At 39.4% G+C, this 21,113-nt stretch overlaps 1 protein-coding gene across 2 annotated transcripts in view; it reads right to left on the bottom strand.

Moving 5' to 3' along the window:
* LOC126162339 (cleavage and polyadenylation specificity factor subunit 1) overlaps window positions 1–21,113 on the bottom strand; it is a 316,445-nt gene that overhangs the window by 223,855 nt on the left and 71,477 nt on the right. For both annotated transcript variants that reach the window (XM_049918776.1, XM_049918777.1), the window contains exons 7-9: window positions 16,932–17,112; window positions 6,208–6,314; window positions 5,958–6,131 (exon numbers count right to left, since the gene is read on the bottom strand). In XM_049918776.1, the coding sequence (XP_049774733.1) occupies window positions 5,958–6,131; window positions 6,208–6,314; window positions 16,932–17,112 (462 nt within the window). The remainder of the gene's footprint in view (window positions 1–5,957; window positions 6,132–6,207; window positions 6,315–16,931; window positions 17,113–21,113) is intronic.

A 21,113-nucleotide genomic window follows, 5' to 3' on the forward strand; every position in this document is an offset into this window, starting at 1 on the left:
TTTCCAACAATGAAAGACACTCTCCATGGCCGCACATTCACCAGCTGTGCTGCTATTGCCTCAGCGATTTTCCAGTGGTCAAAACAGACTCCTAAAGAAGCCTTCGCCGCTGCCATGGAAATCATGGCGTCAGCGTTGTGAAAAATGTGTACGTCTCCAGGGCGATTACGTCGAGAAGTAATGACCGTTTCATCGATTTCGGGTGAGTAGTTAATTAGAAAAAAAATTCGAGGTCTTAGAACTGGAATGCACCTCGTAAACAACAAATAACTGCTGGTGGTTGAATATGGACTGGCGACACAATGTGCCAGGCAATGAGGCTAACCACTACACTACAGTGCATACACAGCAGCTTGTAGCAATAGTGTCTCACAGAGGTGAGTCTAGAAGTCGGTCAAGTCAAAGGTGGGGGGCTAATGGTGGGGGGAGGGGGCGAATGGAATATCGCTTAACAAAAGGAGAGTTGATGTCCTCCACGTAAGTAGTTTTTGGTTACTGTTTCGGAGTTCAGGATAAAAACGTGTCAAGAGAATGTGTGTGCCGGGAAAATAATACATCCAATGTATATTAAGCTTATAGGTGACAGCATAGGTGGGGGTGGTGGGATCACTCATGGGAAAATTCCGGTAGTTTTGAGTGTTAGAGCTGTACCTTTTTTAGATTGAAGTCAGCTGACAGGTATTCCTGCTTAAGGGAAGTCTCTCTAACAAAGAAACCACTTTTGACAAAGCTTAGGTATCCGATTAATGAGGGAATTAGTATATTTCATCAAAACATACAAGGCATTAGAGATAAAGTTAGTGAACTACTTATAGATGTTGACTCTGAAATTATTGGTATATCTGAACACTTCTTACATAAGGAGATCATTCAGAGGCTTCCTTTACCAGGATACAGGTTGGCTGGCAGCTTTTCTAGGAGCTCTTTGCGGTGTGGGGGGTAGCCATGTATGTGAAAAACGGTATCCCATTTGAGTCAACTGATGTTTCAAAGTACTGCACTGAAAAGGTGTTTGAATGTTGTGCAGGTGTGGTTAAATTTAGTGGGGCTAAACTTCTTACTGTTGTTATTTATAGATCCCCAGACTCCAATTTCACATCATTTTTGCTAAAGTTAGAGGAGGTTCTTGGTTCACTTTATAGGAAATACAAAAAGTTGAAACTTCCTGGCAGATTAAAACTGTGTGCCCGACTGAGACTCGAACTTGGGACCTTCGCCTTTCGCGGGCAAGTGCTCTGCCATCTGAGCTACCGAAGCACGACTCACGCCCGGTACTCACAGCTTTACTTCTGCCAGTTTGGAAGGTAGGAGACGAGACCTCCTTAATTCATATAATCTTATGCAAACCGTATTCTTTCCAACAAGAGTGCAAGGGAACAGTAGAACAACCATAGACAATATTTTTGTTCATTCGTCATTACTAGAAGGGCATTCTGTTAGCAAAATGGTGAATGGCCTTTCAGATCATGATGCACAAATTTTAAGTCTAAAAGATTTTTGTGCTGCAACACAGGTTAAATATAGTTACCAACTTTTTAGGAAAGCTGATCCAGTTGCTGTAGAGACTTCTGTAAACCTTATCAAGGAACAAGAGTGGCAAGATGTTTATAGCGCTGATACAGTAGACGATAAATATAATGCTTTCCTCAAGACTTTTCTCGCGCTCTTTGAAAGTTGCTTTCCGTTAGAACATTCAAAACAGGGTACTAGCACAAACAGGCAGCCTGGATGGCTGACTAGAGGGATAAGAATATCTTGTAGAACAAAGTGGCAATTATATCAAAACGTTAGAAACAGTCACAATCTAAATGCAGTAACCCATTACAAACAGTATTGTAAGGTGCTTAAAAAAGTTATTAGGGAGGCAAAAAGTATGTGGTATACAGATAGAATAGCTAAGTCTCAGGATAAAATTAAAACCATACGGTCAGTCATAAAGGAAGTGGCTGGTCTGCAGAGACAGGTCGAGGATATAGAATCAGTGCATAGTGGGAATGTCCGTGTTACTGATAAGTCGCATATATGTACAGTATTTAATAATAACTTTCTGAATATAGCAGGTGAACTAAATAGAAACCTAGTCCCAATAGGGAATCATATAGCGCTCGTAGAAAAAAGTGTTCCGAGACTGTTACCTGAAATGCTCCTCCATGATACTGACAAGAGGGAGATTGAGTCAATAATTAAATCACTAAAGACCAAGAACTCTCATGGATATGACGGGGTATCTAGCAGAATACTGAAGTATTGTTCCATGTATGTTAGCCCAATACTTAGCCATATCTGTAACTTTTCCTTTAGGAGTGGTCGGTTTCCTCACCGATTAAAGTACTCGGTAGTGAAGCCACTTTATAAAAAAGGAGACAGGGATAATGTTGATAATTATAGACCTATTTCTATGCCATCGGTGTTTGCTAAAGTTATCGAGAGGGTTGTATATACAAGGTTACTGCAGCATTTAAATTCACATAATTTGCTGTCAAATGTACAGTTTGGTTTTAGAAATGGCTTAACAGCTGAAAATGCTATAGTCTCTTTTCTCTGTGAGGTTTTGGACGGATTAAATAAAAGGTTGTGAACGTTAGGTGTTTTCTTTGATTTAACCAAGGTTTTTGACTGTGTTGACCACAAAATATTACTGCAGAAGTTGGAACATTATAGAGTAAGGGGAGTAGCTTACAATTGGTTTGCCTCTTACTTAAAGTAACAGAACAGAAAGCAGAAGGTAATTCTCCGCAATATTGAGAGTGGTAATGATGTTCAGTCCCAATGGGGCACTGTTAAATGGGGCGTTCCCCAAGGATCGGTGCTGGGGCCACTGCTGTTTCTTATTTATATAAATGATATGCCTTCTAGTATTACAGGTGATTCAAAAATATTTCTGTTTGCTGATGACACCAGCTTGGTAGTGAAGAATCTTGTGTGTAATATTGAAACATTATCAAATAATGCAGTTCATGAAATAAGTTCGTGGCTTGTGGAAAATAATTTGATGCTAAATCACAGTAAGACTCAGTTTTTACAGTTTCTAACTCACAATTCAACAAGAACTGATATTTTAATCAGACAGAATGGGCATGTTATAAGCGAGACGGAACAGTTCAAGTTCCTAGGCGCACAGATAGATAGTAAGCTGTTGTGGAAAGACCATGTTCAGGATCTTGTTCAGAAACTAAATGCCGCTTTATTTACCATTAGAACAGTATCTGAAATAAGTGACATTTCAACACGAAAAGTAGTCTACTTCACATATTTTCATACGCTTATGTCATATGGTATTATTTTTTGGGGTAATTCTTCTGATCCAAAAAGGGTATTTTTGGCTCAAAAACGGGCTGTTCAAGCTATGTGTGGTGTAAGTTCGAGAACCTCTTGTCGACCCCTATTCAATAGTCTGGGAATTCTGACACTGCCCTCACAGTATATATTTTCTTTAATGTCGTTTGCTGTTAGCAATATTAGCTTATTCCCAAGAGTTAGCAGCTTTCACTCAGTTAATACTAGGCAGAAATCAAATCTGCATGTGGAATGCACTTCCTTGACTCTTGTGCAGAAAGGAGTGCAGTATTCTGCTGCATCCATTTTCAATAAGCTACCACAAGAACTCAAAAATCTTAGCAGTAGCCCAAACTCTTTTAAGTCTAAACTGAAGAGTTTCCTCATGGCTCACTCCTTCTATTCTGTCGAGGAGCTCCTGGAAGAGCTAAAAAATTAAGCAAATTCCAGTGTTACATTCTTGATTTTCTTGATTTAAACTAATGACGTGTCGCTTGAATATGTTTCTTATATTTCATTTTATCTGTTTCTACAATCGTGTTATAATTTCATGTATTGACTCGTTCCATGACCATGGAGATTTCTCCTTAATGTGGTCCCACGGAACAATAAATAAATAAAATAAAATAAATAAAATAAATAAACAAATAATAATCAGCTCATTTTAAGTTAAATGATATTTATTGGGTTAGATAGTAAGCTATTTGCCACGCTTATTCTTTTGTTAAAATGTATTTTAAATACATTGAAACCTATGTTGCTACATAATTATAAAAAAAATGAGTGAATCTGTTGAAGTAATATATTCGCTGATTTCTGAAGTCATTTTATCGAGTGTAATATGATGCTCCATTTGAGAGGGGGGGGGGGGGGCTATAGCCTCATAGCCCCTCCCCCTTGCCACCGCCCCCTGGTGTCTCAGGAAAGTGTGTTTACTTCTACAAGAACCATCCAGAAACTGATAAATACTCTCACACAACAAAGACGAAGACATGTGAATTCTGCACACTCGGTTCCAAAACTTCATACACACACAGTAGGTCATACATTGTACTGTGCCTCAACTGTAAAGAGACGCTTCTGAAAAGACTGACTACCAAATTAATCAGTTCAGGATTATAAACTATTCTACGTCACTTTGTAGCCTCCAGCCTCTATCACAGGTTGAATTTGAACTCGCTTTTAAATATCAGGATATTAGCAGCATTCTGAAACTGAATGGCCAAAACTGGTATTAACAGTAAAATAAAATACAACTGTATTGTAGCCTGTTTTCTTTGTAAAATAAAGGTAGCGACATTGACTGCTGGTAGAAGATCCTAGGAGTGTCTGCCCTGAGAGTGCCTCAGTCATGCAGATCATTAACATGTTTTTATTCCTGTCAAAGTACTTTAATAAGTCCATTAAAACTCTGTGGTGTGAATGATCTAACTCTGCTGAAACTATCAATTACAACTAAATAAAAAATGTAATCTAGGCTGTTTTATATCACTATTTTCTGTGCCACAATGCCATCTTTGTGTCAGTATCTACAGAGATGGAGTATGTGTGGGAAAAAAAAAAAAAGTTTCAGTAACTATATCTCCATCAGAGGCAGAGACCATGAGCCACAGTAACTAAGAAAGACTTAAACAACATAGTGTAACAATTTCAGTGGCCGTGCCACTAAAATACCGTTCTGCAGATTAATTATGTAGGCTACAGTCTCAGTGTAATGGTCACAAAAATTTCTATTTTATTGATTCTTAGTGACATAACTGACAGTACTGTGCAATAGACACAGACTTTATTCCTCATCTAAATATAGCCGAAAAGTCTAATCCAATATAGGTTTGAAATCAGACATTTGTTGAATTTTATTAATGCCTCACACCTCCACAAAGTATTTGCAGTTCCCTCCCTACATCTTAACACATGCTTTAGCACAGAAGTGCAATGATTTCTGAACATGCTAAACAGAGCTTACAAAATGTGTTCAGTCACAGCTGCTTCCACAATTTGAACAACAATACATTCATCTCCACTGACAAGTAGTGTGGGAAGGTCACTGGATTTGTGTAAGGAAAATGAGCTGGCCAAGGTACTGATCCACACAACCCAATAAAGGCAGCTGTGCGTAATCAGAAAAAAGAGCATTTCAGGGTGAAACAAACAAAATACTTAGCAAACACCAAAAATTGTCATTGATTTATATAAAACCTATGTTTCTTTATGTAACAGGCTGGATGAAAATAAAAGATTAATCTATTTCAATGGTACGTGCTCGGAGTAAACCTACTGTCCTACAGCCAATATCAAGCAATGATAAACTGTCATCACATTTTCAAATTACCAAGAGACTTAACTGATTAAGTTTTTAATTTCCATAGCCCAAGATCATCTGCAATATTTTCAAACATGAAAAAGGGAAGGAAAGGCGGAAACAAGAAAAAGAAGATTTTGATGATGAAAGGCTAGAGCCTGAGAATAACTTAGTTGCAGTTAACATGTATCATAGAACAGAATAAAAAAGCTGTATACAAATGAAATAAAGACTTTTATGTCAGAAGCAATTTTGTGTGTGTGTGTGTGTGTGTGTGTGTGTGTGTGTGTGTGTGTGAGAGAGAGAGAGAGAGAGAGAGAGAGAGAGAGAGAGAGAGAGAGAGAGAGATTGCTCTGACACTTTCTGCACATCTGCTCACCTGAGGTCTTATGGATCGCTGAAGAACACACAAGGCTCCATTTTTACCATACCCAGAAGTGGTAAATAGTTCTATATCAGGGTCTTCTATACTTGAAAATTCCTCAGAAAGAAAAGCTGGTTCACCCATCGATATGTTTCCACATGGACCTATATTAAGGAGGCTATCACAGACCTGGAATTGACACACACAGATGAGTCAGTTTACCAATACACAATATCGTTAAGTGAAACAGTTCCAACATTCTCACCTCAAATGCATAGGAAGCAATATGAACTGAAGTCTGTGTTTCACTGCCATATACTTCCAGCTCATCCAAGTCTCTAATATCCGCCACATCCGATGCCATCCAGTCACCTACAAAACATTATCAGAAATACACACAGATACCTGGCCCATGTGTCTTATAGTATTTGATGTAAAATAAAATCTCATCCACATACTGAAGAACAGTACAGCATAATGGAAAATGTTCTTTGACTGGCTTTTTTCAACTGAAAGCAAAACACTTCACTTCAAAAAATTCATAAATATCTAGAGACAAAAGGATGCAAAATCAATGGAAATATTTAGCAGCGTTATGGGGGACACTAAGAAGTACCGAATATGTAAATAAATTAAAAATGAAACAGCCTACATCTGCACACAAATGCTCAGAAAAAAAAAGACAGATGCATGTTGTTGCTGTCCACAAAGTTAAAAACTGGCTTAAATAAATCATGGATAAATAGTGATTAATGAGATATGAGCTGTTGTAACATACCGGAAGAGCAGCAAATAAAAGTAATAAAGCACAGTGTTAGGTGACATTAAGGGCATGATAAAATATCAGAAATGACAAAGCTGAAACCCTGAAAACCAAAATGACAAACACAAGAGACAAGACAGAGAGAGAGAGAGAGAGAGAGAGAGAGAGAGAGAGGACAAATTAAAAAAGAAAAGTCGTAACAAGCTTTGAAAATATGTAGAGAAGCATAAAGATGTCAATAATAAAATAATATAAGAATGGAAGTATAGAAATGGAAATATCATACAATGTATATGGTGGAGGTAATTCCACCACAAGTTCTCTTGAACCTGCACAAGCACGAAAGGTTGTTTGGAGGGAAAGCCAATGTTCGATTTGGTTTACTGGGAGAACTGTAGGAAAGTGAAGTTCAACAATAAAGGAGCTCATGTACAGATCACTTGTGTGACTCATTCTTGAGTACTGCTTGAGAATTTGTTTTCTGCACCAGGATGGATTAAAGGAAGACATAAGGCAATTCCAAGAAGTGCTGTTAGATTTGGTACAATTAGATTCAATCAATGGGAAGAAAGATGACAGTTCTTTTTGCAAAACACTATTGAGATATTTTACAGGACTGACATTTGTGAGAGGCTATTGAACAATTCTACATCCACCAACGAACATTTCGTATGTGGACCATGACGACAAGATACAAGAAATCAGGGCTTGCACAGAAGTATATACAGGTAGACAGACTTTTTCTCTCTTCACTTTCATGTTGCCTTCAAATTAAGTTTCACATTTCAGGCTTACACAATAAAAGTCACTCTGAGAGTAAATTTCATTTCCATAGAAGTGATTGTTACAGCTTTGCCAGGCTTTATTGCCTTGCCTCTCTGATCAAGACTTATACAACTGACCTAATGAGTCTATTTTCAGAGCATGCACAGCCACAACAAAAGCACACGTAGCTGAAATTTAGCTACCGACAATATCTGCAGTAATGGTTAGGGGCATCCTGATCCTTTCCCAATTTGGATCGGTATATGGAAGTTATACTGTATGAAAAACAAGAAATACTTATGTCCTTTATTTTCTTCTTTCTTAAAACATTTCTTCTTTTTTTCCCAGCTGGTTTCTTTCTAGATGCTCAGTAGAAAGAAATATGTTTGTCAGTGGCTTGTGAGATGCACATGTGGAAAAAGTTAAGGAAAAGAATGCTGCATGCATAATCACATATAAACCCTCCACTGCAATGCATGGGTACTGTCAGAAAGATAGGTACTCTATCTCAGTATTTGGATCTTGCAAAGCTGCTTTAACCACCCATGTAAATTTTGACATGAAAATAAACACCAGTTACACTTCTTCAATACACCGTAGCTATGTCCCCTTCACAACTTAACTTTTCCATTACCTTTTTGACTTTTTTTTTTAATGTAATTTAGCTTTTCCGTTACCCAGTTGCTCATTTTTAATACAATTAAGTAACTTTTCAAATTTCCGGTGAAAGTCTTACTTTGTCAATCACATCCACCTCTTTCCTTCTCATCCCATCTGGTAAGTCTCCCCTGACCCGTGGTTCTGGGTGACTTTCCCGAAATTTACCTGTTTTCCTAGACCTCTACATTCCTTTTCCTTCATCCCTCTTCCTTCCCCTTCAATCCCTCTGTCTGAAGAAGGAGCCTAATTATAATTGTCTCTTATGTGTGTGTTCTGCTGCTGCTTGGTGAGTAAGTTTTTTATCTATCTTTTTATCTATTTTTTATTTTGCCAAAAATTAATTGATTTCATTGTTCCATCTACCTCTTTGTGTCCTTCCTCTTGCTCTGCCTTCTCAAAACATTCCCCCCCCCCCTTGTGATAGTGTTATGTCTAATGTTTTTTACCTTTTCCAATCCTCCATGTGTCCTTCCCACCTTGGCTGTCCATCTTCATTTAATCTTCCACTGTGTTATCCTATTTATGCTCACATCTTGTCCTCTTTTCTACACTAAGCTATATAATGGATGATTTCTTCCTTTCCTGTCTGGTAGCCACTGCACACTTTACACTGTTGGTTGGTTTGATGCAGTTCTATTTTCCTGTCAGCTGCGACATACCCTCTTCATTTCTGTTAACTGCTGAATCCTGCTTCGTCAACAATCTGCCTTATATATTCATATCTATCCTTCCACATTCCCTTTCATTACAGTTTCCTGAAATAACTCATGCTGTAATATATGCCAAACCACTTCACAAGGGTATGCTTCAAAGAAATGACTGACTGGCTTTAATAAATTCAAGAAATATATTTTATTAACAAAAAATATATCACTTACAAAATTTGAAGTTTATTTTATTTCTCTTAATATTCATTCATTATTTCAACTTTTGTCATACCCATCCATGAGCTTCACACTTCCTGTCATTGTCGGCTGTGAAAATTTAATTAAGCAAGTTGTACACTTCATTCTTCACCTTGACATTTCTTTCAAAATGTCTCCCGCCAGGAATTCTTTGAGCTCCTTGAATAAGTGTCTTGCATGATTTAATTACTTTGGAATAAGGCTGGACATCTCGGACATATTCTGAGTCGTGGTCACCTTTGTGCTCATACGGCAAAGACTACCAAATCCACCGGTTAGTCCCTCAGCCATTAGGGGTAAAACCCAATGGGACTCGGGGCAAGTAAGGCTAGCAACCTGCTTCCCTGGTACTTTAAATATGATGCTGGCAACAATCAGAGCAAAATGCCTCGGACCTTTGGAGGTGACGGAGACCCACCACTAACTGACAAACCAGGGACTCCTAAGATACGACTTGGCAAACAAATGGTAATGAGATGGGGAGCTATTAATATCAATGGGGGCTACTCTGGGAAGAAGGTAGAGCTGGCAGAGGCTGCAAGTAAGATGGGGCTGGACGTTTTAGCTGTTAGTGACATTCGGGTAAGGGGTGAGAAAGAAGAGGAAGTGGGAGAATACAAGGTCTACCTGTCAGGAGTCAAAGCAGGAATAGCACAATGGGGTGTAGGGCTTTACATCAGGAAAGAAATGGAACCCAGCGTAGTTGCAATAAGGTATGTAAACGAACGACTGATGTGGATAGATTTGACAGTGTCTAGCAAGAAAATTAGGATTGTGTCAGTATATTCGCATTGTGAAGGGACAGATAAAGATAAGATGGATAGTTTTTATGAGGTACTCAGTGATGTAGTTGCTAGAGTAAAGTACAAGGACAGTGTTCTGCTCATGGGTGATTTTAACGCCAGGATTGGAAATCGAACAGAAGGGTATGAAACGATTATGGGTAAATTTGGAGAGGATAAGGAGGCCAACAGGAACGGGAAACAACTCTTGGATTTCTGTGCCAGTAAGGGCTTAATAATCACAAACTCCTTTTTTAAACATAAGAACATTCACCGGTATACTTGGGAAGGCAGGGGAACCAGATCTGTCATTGACTATATAATAACAGATCGGGAATTCAGGAAGGCTGTGAGGGACACACGTGTATTCAGGGGATTCTTTGATGACACTGATCATTATTTAATCTGCAGTGAAATTGGGATTGTGAGGCCGAAAGTGCAGGAGGTCAGGTCCATATGTAGGAGGATAAGAGTGGAGAAACTTCAGGATAAGGAAATCAGGCACAAGTACATAACAGCGATCTCAGAAAGGTACCAGTTAGTTGAATGTAGTCAATTACAGTCATCGGAAAAGGAATGGACAAGGTACAGGGACACAGTACTAGAAGTGGCTAAAGAATGTCTTGGAACAGTAGTGTGTAAAAGTAGAATGAAGCAAACAGCTTGGTGGAATGATACAGTCAAGGCAGCCTGTAAAAGGAAAAAGAAGGCGTATCAAAAATGGCTACATACCAGGACCCAGGTAGACAGAGAAAGTTATGTTGAAGAAAGAAACAAAGCCAAACAGATAATTGCAGCAACCAAGAAGAAATTGTGGGAAGACTTTGGAAACAGGTTGGAGACTATGGGTCAAGCTGCTGGAAAACCATTCTGGAGTGTAATTAGCAGTCTTCGAAAGGGAGGTAAGAAGGAAATGACAAGTATTTTGGACAGGTCAGGAAAACTGCTGCTGAATCCTGTGGATGCCTTGGGCAGATGGAGGGAATATTTTGAAGAGTTGCTCAATGTAGGTGAAAATGCGATCAGTAATGTTTCAGTTTTCGAGGTAGAATGGGATAGGAATGATAATGGAAATAGGATCACATTTGAGGAAGTGGAAAAAATGGTCAATAGATTGCAGTGCAATAAAGCGGCTGGGGTGGATGAAATTAAGTCGGAACTCATCAAATACAGTGGAATGTCAGGTCTTAAATGGCTACACGGGATAATTGAAATGGCCTGGGAGTTGGGACAGGTTCCATCAGACTGGACAAAAGCAGTAATCACACCAATCTTTAAACATGGAAACAGAAAAGATTGTAACAACTACAGAGGTATCTCTTTAATCAGCATTGTGGGTAAAATCTTCTCAGGTATTGTTGAAAGTGCGAGTATTAGTTGAGGACCAATTAGATGAAAATCAGTGTGGGTTCAGGCCTCTTAGAGGTTGTCAGGACCAGATCTTTAGCTTACGGCAAATAATGGAGAAGTGTTATGAGTGGAACAGGGAATTGTATCTATGCTTTATAGATCTAGAAAAGGCATATGACCGGGTTCCTAGGAGGAAGTTATTGTCTGTTCTACAAGATTATGGAATAGGAGACAAACTTTTGCAAGCAATTAAAGGTCTTTACATGGATAGTCAGGCAGCAGTTAGAGTTGACGGTAAATTGAGTTCATGGTTCAGAGTAGTTTCAGGGGTAAGACAAGGCTGCAACCTGTCTCCACTGTTGTTCATATTATTTATGGATCATATGTTGAAAACAATAGACTGGCTGGGTGAGATTAAGATATGTGAACACAAAATAAGCAGTCTTGCATATGCGGATGACTTAGTTGTGATGGCAGATTCGATTGAAAGTTTGCAAAGTAATATTTTAGAGCTAGATCAGAAATGTAAGGACTATGGTATGAAGATTAGCATCTCCAAAACGAAAGTAATGTCTGTGGGAAAGAAATATAAATGGATTGAGTGCCAAATAGGAGGAACAAAGTTAGAACAGGTGGACGGTTTCAAGTACTTAGGATGCATATTCTCACAGGATGGCAACATAGTGAAAGAACTGGAAACGAGGTGTAGCAAAGCTAATGCAGTGAACGCTCAGCTACGATCTACTCTCTTCTGCAAGAAGGAAGTCAGTACCAAGACTAAGTTATCTGTGCACCGTTCAATCTTTCGACCAACTTTGTTGTATGGGAGCGAAAGTTGGGTGGATTCAGGTTACCTTATCAACAAGGTTGAGGTTACGGATATGAAAGTAGCTAGGATGATTGCAGGTACTAGTAGATAGGAACAATGGCAGGAGGGTGTCCACAATGAGGAAATCAAAGAAAAACTGGGAATGAACTCTATAGATGTAGCAGTCAGGACGAACAAGCTTAGATGGTGGGGTCATGTTACACGCATGGGAGAAGCAAGGTTACCCAAGAGACTCATGGATTCAGCAGTAGAGGGTAGGAGGTGTCGGGGCAGACCGAGGAGAAGGTACCTGGATTCGGTTAAGAATGATTTTGAAGTAATAGGTTTAACATCAGAAGAGGCACCAATGTTAGCACTGAATAGGGGATCATGGAGGAACTGTATAAGGGGGGCTATGCTCCAGACTGAACTCTGAAAGGCATAATCAGTCTTAAATGACGATGATGATGATGACTTGATTCTTCATGTCATCCACTGTTGGACATTCACACCATTCCTCAGATTTCTATTGTTCATACCTGCGTCACCATACAATCCCTTTAGCTGAAACCAACAGCACAATGCAAATGCACAACAGGCCGTTACTTTCTGGGTTACCCTCATATATCTTCAATTCATTACATTCCTTTTCTTGTTGATTTGTTGCAGACCATCTTAACTCCCCAGCTGATCAAGTCATCTGATTTTCATCAGATTACAAAGTGACTAAAACATTTAATTTTGGTCTTCCCCATTGTTTACGTTTCATATCTAGAGAGATTTGTTCCGAACATACATTCTCATGAGTCTTTTCTGGTCTTGTGCTTATGTTTTTGCCTGTCAGCAGCTCTTCCTTTTAATAGAAAACTGTTTTGCCTCATGCAGTATTTCTTGTATTATCCATCTTTATCTATTCAACTACAGCGAAAGAGCAAAGTTTGACATCTCTTCAAGAGTCTCTAATTGAAGTCTAACATTTTACACTTTGGTAGCTAGTTCGTGACTATAAAAATGACATGAATTCCTGAACTTATAATATTCTTTCTGGAATGTACTTTCACTCTGCAGAGGGTTTGAGGTACTGACAAAAATGATTCAATGAGAGCAGGTTGCAAGTTGTGCATGGATAGCTCAGTCAGTAGAGCATCCGCCTGCAAAAGGCAAAGGTCTCAGGTTCGAGTCCCATTCAGCACACAGTTTTAAACCACCAGAAAGTTATAACAGTCTTGATTTCCAACTCATTATTGCAGAAAACAATTTAGTCTATCAGGACTTACATAACTTTCCATAATTAATTAATGGCCCAGATCCCACAGTTAATCATGGATACAGCCTTTGAGTAGCCAGCTGACAGAAGTTATCATTTATAAATAAAGGCAGCACATATTATTAATCATGCAGACATAAAAATCACACACACTCATGCAAATTAATGCTACATTTGCTGCTAAGACAACAATGACATGTTTGTGCCATGCATCCATTAGTTGCATCAACATGAAATAGCATAGTCTGACCACTGATGAAATTGCTCACAAGTTACTTGATGACTTTGGAAACAGTGACACTTAATTTTTGGAAGATACTGTTGTAAATGATTCTGAGGAAAATACAAACTATGTTCTGAAAGAAACTATAGAGAATTCATGTAAAGAGACTTTGGAATTAAATATTTGATATTTTACTGAAAGGGCTTTCAGTATGTAATTCCAAAGTGATGTTATTTTGTAAAATGATTATTTGTATGGCTGAAGAGCAGGGAAGACCACGGACAAGGGTAAGGGTGAGAACTCCACATTTTGACTCTGAGAAAGGCTGATGGTCCACTGACTGTATGCCACACCCATATTCTTCATGATTATCTGGGCAGTAAATATAAATTCAGATGAGGTTGTATCTGGGATTTCTCTGTTTATGCAGATGAGAGGTCTGACACAGTTACTATCATGAAGACATTGCTTTTGAGGAATATACAAGAAAATCTACAGTGGGATAAAAGATACAGAACTTCAGAGACATGAGCAAATCTTTCATTGTAAAAGAAATATCTTAGCACTGTGTTGGAAGGGACAGCAAAATGTAAGCACAAGGCAAACTGCAAAAATGGGCACCTCTACTGACAGAAAAACAGGGAGAAGTCAAAACCAATATGTCTTGTGGATTATAAACAAAATTAGTTGGGTGTTGACTTGTCTGACCAGTGGACTGAGTGTCTGAGAATCATCAAACTGTGAAGTGATGGAGGAAGTAGGCTTTCCACATAATTCTGAGTTGGACAGTAAACCCTTGGACACTGTAGGACAAATTCAAAGGAAACACCTAACAGTTTCCCAGTTCATGTAAACCACCTGTAGACATGCAAGTCTCGCAAGGGCCGCAGGAGAGTTTGAAAGGAAGGAAACGAGATACTGGCAAAAGTAAAGCTGTAAGGACATGTCATGAGTCGTGCTTGAGTAGCTCATTGCTAGAGCACTTGCTGCAAAAGGCGAAGGTCCAAAGTTCGAGTCACGGTCTAGCACACTGTTTTGTACTGCCAGAAAGTTTCATATTAGTGCACACTCCACCTCAGAGAGAAAATTTCATTCTGGAAACATCCCCTAGGCTGTAGCTAAGCCATGTCTCCACTATATTCATTCTACCAGAAGTGCTAGTCTTGCAAGGTCTGCAAGAGAGCTTCTGTGAAGTTTGGAAGGTAGGAGATGAGGTACTGGTAGAAGTAAAGTTGTGAGGACAGGTCATGAGTTGTGTTTGGGTAGCTCAGTTGGTACAGCACTTTCCCGCGAAAGGCAAAGGTCCCGAGCTAGAGTCTTAGTCCCGCACACAGTTTTAATCTGCCAGAAGTTTCATCTGTAGAAATTTTGCTGAGAAGAGATCTCTATCTGGTACTCCAGAGCTCTTCAGACTATCAACTGGAAACCAATTTTTGAAAAAATCAAGACAGAAACACAGGAAAATAACACAATGTGCAGTGTACTAACAAAGAGACAAGACGCTGACTGAAAAAGAAGCAACCAAAGTAGTGAATGCAAAGTCCCATTGGGTAAATTAGGCAATTCATGAAACTGTTTCCTACAACATTCCCAAATATGATTACTATACACAAACAGTATGCTCATATTAATTATGTAGGCATCCACGGCCAGAATCAGCTGACTCGTAAGTTTTGTACCACATCATAATGTACAAAAGTATACTGGAGAAACCAAATTACATGGTGTGATACTCAGTAAACTTTTATGTCACACAGTATGCTTCATTATTAAACACTTCCATGCAAAAGAAACATTTGATTAGTGGAAAATCCCGTGAATGTCCATTTGATCAATTTTTCCTTCTACGAAAACAGTGTTATAAAGAAATCACTTTATGAAAGTTAATATTGAATTCACAATCAAAGTATTACATACTACTTTAAATTAGGAAGTCTCTGTTTTTTGAATGATGTAAATGTTACTACTGTACTACTGACTTTCAAGGACTAATAAATCTTCAAACATGGGGAAAAACAGTTAGGTTTTCCTGCTTTGTTTAAATGGAACTGTTCAGTAAAAAATGTTTGTAATAATCTATGCTGTGCTCTTAAGCACAAGATACCAAATTTGAGCAATTTGTAAATGTAAGAGAAAGCTGTTAAGTTATCAGATTGGCATGAAGAAATGACAATGGTATTAATTAATTCTGTTTCTCTTTTGTAGGTAAAAATTAGATTTTGTTTCTATAACTTTTAAAGGTAGTTGTATTATGTACAGTTCCAAAGAGAGGAACTAAAACTGCACACAATCATAAAATTCTTGGTTCTGAATGGTCTACCTATAACAAAAATTCATCTAAAGGTGATGAGCATTTACAAGAAGACTACTCCTTCATTTCCTAAAGCTAGGAACTATGTGCTGTCCTGCAACTGAAAATGATCCCTCTAAAAGACATCTCAAAACTGCACTCACAGATGAAGAAGTGCAGAACATGGTCTAGGAAATTCTTGATTCAAAGTTTATGAAACTAGTGACACATATATCAGAAGAAAGAGTACCATATATTTATTAAATAGGAAACACCTTCCTGATGTTCTGGAAATTATCTTAAAGTACTGTAAATTTATGTAAGAAGTTAATTACAAGACAGTTGTGTGCACAATGCACCCTAACATTTATCAAATGCTGACCATCAGCAAACGAAAAAATTAATGTATCATCAAGAATTGAACCAACTTAAGGAGAATTATAGTGATTTCTTACAATATAAGTGAGTCATGGGTCTCCCACTTCATGCCAGAAATGTAACATAAGATAGAGGAGAGTGACTGCACAAAAAGCAAGTAAGACATACCAGTACTCTGTGGAACACAAAAATGATTTTATTTGTGTTACCTTGCAAAGGGCAAAACAATACTTTTAAATACCCCGTATAACAGAAGTTTTCAGGAGTGACAAGATGAAAAAATATGCAAGAAATAGATCTGATTTGGTAAAAAAAAAAGCATCACATGTCATGTCAAGAGCATGAAACATGTTATGGCAATGTGAAAACTGAAGAATTTGAAGAACTACACTTATTCACCCTTCCCCTGGTCTTCCACTTATTCTCATATTTAGTTAAGTTTGTGGATGGAATAATTTTGAGTCCACGAAGTAGTAAAGGCAGCTATAGATGTTTATTTTGCAGTCTTGTAGGACCAAATTTCAGGGATGAAACTAAAATTGACAAAATGGTTTGACCTAAAATTGGTCAAAAAATAACTGCATTTTGGCTATTAAAACACTGTCATTCAGTTTTAGGCTGTGGAAGTTTTCCCTTTCCTTACCACATTAGACCCTATGCATACCTACAGACTCACTGTAAATAGTTATCTGCCAACACATCTGACTTCAATCATATGTTATGTTATAACCCAAGATGCCTATTCAGAAAAATTACTACTTGAAAACAGGGAGAAAACATCTTGAAAAAGGATATTACCTAAGGTATCAAGCCTTCTCTTTTTAGCAGCTTGATCTGGCTTAGCTGCTTCTTGTTTGGGAGCAAATGTCTTTTCTTCAAGTGTAAAGACTGTTGATTGCTCCTTTTCTGTAAATCTGAGTAACAATGAATTTCCCAAGCGAGAGCCCAGGAATAAGTAATTATCTTCACAAACACATGTCTGTAAAATAAAAAGAGAAAATATCATTAAAATGAAAATATAAAGCTGCACAGAGTACAAAATGGAAGAGGAGACAAATTGTAAATTGACAAAAATTGTCCACATATATGTTTACATTTCCAAAAGTGCTTGTATTTAACTAAGTTTGTAACGAAAATCATAAATAACATTTTATTCCCAGGTTATGTGAGATTGCAGCTGAGTTTGTTCAATATAGCCCATGAGTCCATACATTCACGACATGTTAGAAGGTAAAGTACAATGGCACTGTTTGCTGGGAACTGCTAACAGGTTGTTCAGCCACCTAATGGCTAAATGGAAGGGCTTACCTTCAACACACCTACCTATGTGACGTGTAACTGTTGTGTCTTAACTATTTGGATCCACTGCAGGTGATTGTAGTAAGAACATACACTCCTGGAAATTGAAATAAGAACACCGTGAATTCATTGTCCCAGGAAGGGGAAACTTTATTGACACATTCCTGGGGTCAGATACATCACATGATCACACTGACAGAACCACAGGCACATAGACACAGGCAACAGAGCATGCACAATGTCGGCACTAGTACAGTGTATATCCACCTTTCGCAGCAATGCAGGCTGCTATTCCCCCATGGAGACGATCGTAGAGATGCTGGATGTAGTCCTGTGGAACAGCTTGCCATGCCATTTCCACCTGGCGCCTCAGTTGGACCAGCGTTCGTGCTGGACGTGCAGACCGCGTGAGACGACGCTTCATCCAGTCCCAAACACGCTCAATGGGGGACAGATCCGGAGATCTTGCTGGCCAGGGTAGTTGACTTGCACCTTCTAGAGCACGTTGGGTGGCACAGGATACATGTGGACGTGCATTGTCCTGTTGGAACAGCAAGTTCCCTTGCCGGTCTAGGAATGGTAGAACGATGGGTTCGATGACGGTTTGGATGTACCGTGCACTATTCAGTGTCCCCTCGACGATCACCAGTGGTGTACGGCCAGTGTAGGAGATCGCTCCCCACACCATGATGCCGGGTGTTGGCCCTGTGTGCCTCGGTCATATGCAGTCCTGATTGTGGCGCTCACCTGCACGGCGCCAAACACGCATACGACCATCATTGGCACCAAGGCAGAAGCGACTCTCATCGCTGAAGACGACACGTCTCCATTCGTCCCTCCATTCACGCCTGTCGCGACACCACTGGAGGCGGGCTGCACGATGTTGGGGCGTGAGCGGAAGACGGCCTAACGGTGTGCGGGACCGTAGCCCAGCTTCATGGAGACGGTTGCGAATGGTCCTCGCCGATACCCCAGGAGCAACAGTGTCCCTAATTTGCTGGGAAGTGGCGGTGCGGTCCCCTACGGCACTGCGTAGGATCCTACGGTCTTGGCGTGCATCCGTGCGTCGCTGCGGTCCGGTCCCAGGTCGATGGGCACGTGCACCTTCCGCCGACCACTGGCGACAACATCGATGTACTGTGGAGTCCTCATGCCCCACGTGTTGAGCAATTCGGCGGTACGTCCACCCGGCCTCCCGCATGCCCACTATACGCCCTCGCCTCAAAGTCCGTCAACTGCACATACGGTTCACGTCCACGCTGTCGCGGCATGCTACCAGTGTTAAAGACTGCGATGGAGCTCCGTATGCCACGGCAAACTGGCTGACACTGACGGCGGCGGTGCACAAATGCCGCGCAGCTAGCGCCATTCAACGGCCAACACCGCGGTTCCTGGTGTGTCCGCTGTGCCGTGCGTGTGATCATTGCTTGTACAGCCCTCTCGCAGTGTCCGGAGCAAGTATGGTGGGTCTGACACACCGGTGTCAATGTGTTCTTTTTTCCATTTCCAGGAGTGTATAAAACTTAATGTTGCACTTCTGTTGTTGATGACAATGAAAGAGAGAAAAAGGAGGAGTTGTGGCACATAGCCCTCTTCAATTGCACCAAGTAGCCAAGCAGATCAGCAAGATGAATGTTCCCATCCTACAGACAAATGACCATCAACATTGTCAAATGCCCTCATTATGTGGGAAACTGCAGAAATATTTGGAATTCAACCCAGATCAGTGACACACAGTCAGGTTATGGGGAACTGTACGCAACCACTGCTCCATTCTTCTCTGGTCACATACTAGCAATGAAAGTTTCTACCGACATAAGGATCTAAGCCAGGTAACTTCCTGTCGAATGCCACCGACCTTGGCCACGGAAACACACTTCCCAACATGAACTCAAACAATATATCTTGTGTAAAACTAATGACAGGTGGGGATTCAGAATTGAATGGGGTTGGAGTGATCATGATTTAGGGTAATTTTCTGTATATGTTTTAAAATCAGCATTTCTCTTGGAAAGAGAGGGAGAGGTGGAAACAGGAGCTACATTTTGTTAAAGGTTTACAATTTTTATACCTTCCTCCTTCATATCTTTCCCTGACTGATGGAAATTAGTGATATGATGGAACTGTTCACAAACTACTGTGATTCTTTTCACATTAACATTCAAGACAGTCAAGAAGCTTCCATGGCAGATATTCACCACCATCTGAAAAATATCTATGAATATCTATGAATATTAGCATGTGTCTGTAAGTATTGTAAGACAATGGATAAAACATGTCAAGTATGGAAATACTAAAACTGGGAACTGCTACTACACCTAACATGAGTCAGCTTCACACAATTACCATTGTTGGTAAACTGGCATGTATGAATAAAATGTTTATCACAGACAGATATATTACTGTTAAGTAAATCACATAATGGAAAACCGTGTTAAAGAGATATAATTATGAGGTGAGATATATGAAGCTGATTGTCACAGGGTGCCGCTGCAGGAAGGAAAGAAGACTGGGTTTAATGTCCCATCGACATCGAAGTCATTAGATACAGACCACAAGCTCGGATTGTGTCAAGGATGGGAATGGAAACTTTTCATGCATTTTGGCATGTGCCTGGAGTGATTTAGGGGAAATCATGGAAAATCTAAATCTGGATGGTTGGAAAAGGGTTTGAATCATCATCCTCCCAAATGTGAGTCCAGCGTGCTAACCAGTGCGCCACCTCACTTGGTTGAAACCACTGCTGTTGGCCAGAAACAATTGGCAAGTACAGTCAGTATCCTTCTTCACATCCCACACCAACTGTAGATGGCTTTGCTTGAAAATCACGCAGTTGCTCTCAAAAGTGGTGTTTGCAAGGCAACAGTATAACAATAACAAAGCAGAACTTGTGGCTGATTATATCTTCTGTGTGGCTCTAATGCAGTTCAACACAAAAAGTGTTTTTACATCATAAAAAAGTATTTTTACACCACAAAAGCTGAGGTTTCACAATATGATTATTGTTTTAGGGCATTAAATGGTTTGCTCTTCCAGAGAGGGGGCAAGGAAGAACTATGGGTCAAATGAAGTGGATTAAATAGAAATTCTGTCAAAAACTAAGAGAGAGATTTTAAAATAAAACATTTGTTAATCAGTAGTACTAGAATATAGAAAGTCAAAATTTTATTTAAAAATTCATTTGAAAGAACAAAAGTGACCAAATAAAAAACAAACCAACAATTTATTTACAAATTAACCGAAAAAAGTTACAACCTCTTAGCCTAAATAGGCCACTAATTACGTGACAATCATTGTATGATGATATGCAGCATTCAATACTGACACTAGTAATTCCTATTTTCCTCACTTTTTAATGAATGTTTGGTCAGATTGCAGCTTTTACACTAGTGTCTTGTAGCAGCTGGGAACAGTCATTTCCCTAAACTGCCAGTAGTTCACTTCAGTTATGAAAAGAAGTAGTCAACAGAAAAAAAGATGAGACCAGAATAAAAAGTGTAGTGAAGCTGATTAGCAAGTACTAAGTTCAGCCTGATGAGCCAGAGTGTCGCATTATAACAACACAAAGTGCTGTGTTTTGTTTTCAATGAGTCGCTTTAAGCAAGTAATATCTTCATACAATCATGCTTCTTTATGGGTCTAATATTTTCTGACTGCATGCTAGTGATTGTATTAAATGTG

This window comes from Schistocerca cancellata, chromosome 2, assembly GCF_023864275.1.
Source record: "Schistocerca cancellata isolate TAMUIC-IGC-003103 chromosome 2, iqSchCanc2.1, whole genome shotgun sequence".
In the NCBI taxonomy this organism is placed as follows: Eukaryota; Metazoa; Arthropoda; class Insecta; order Orthoptera; family Acrididae; genus Schistocerca; species Schistocerca cancellata.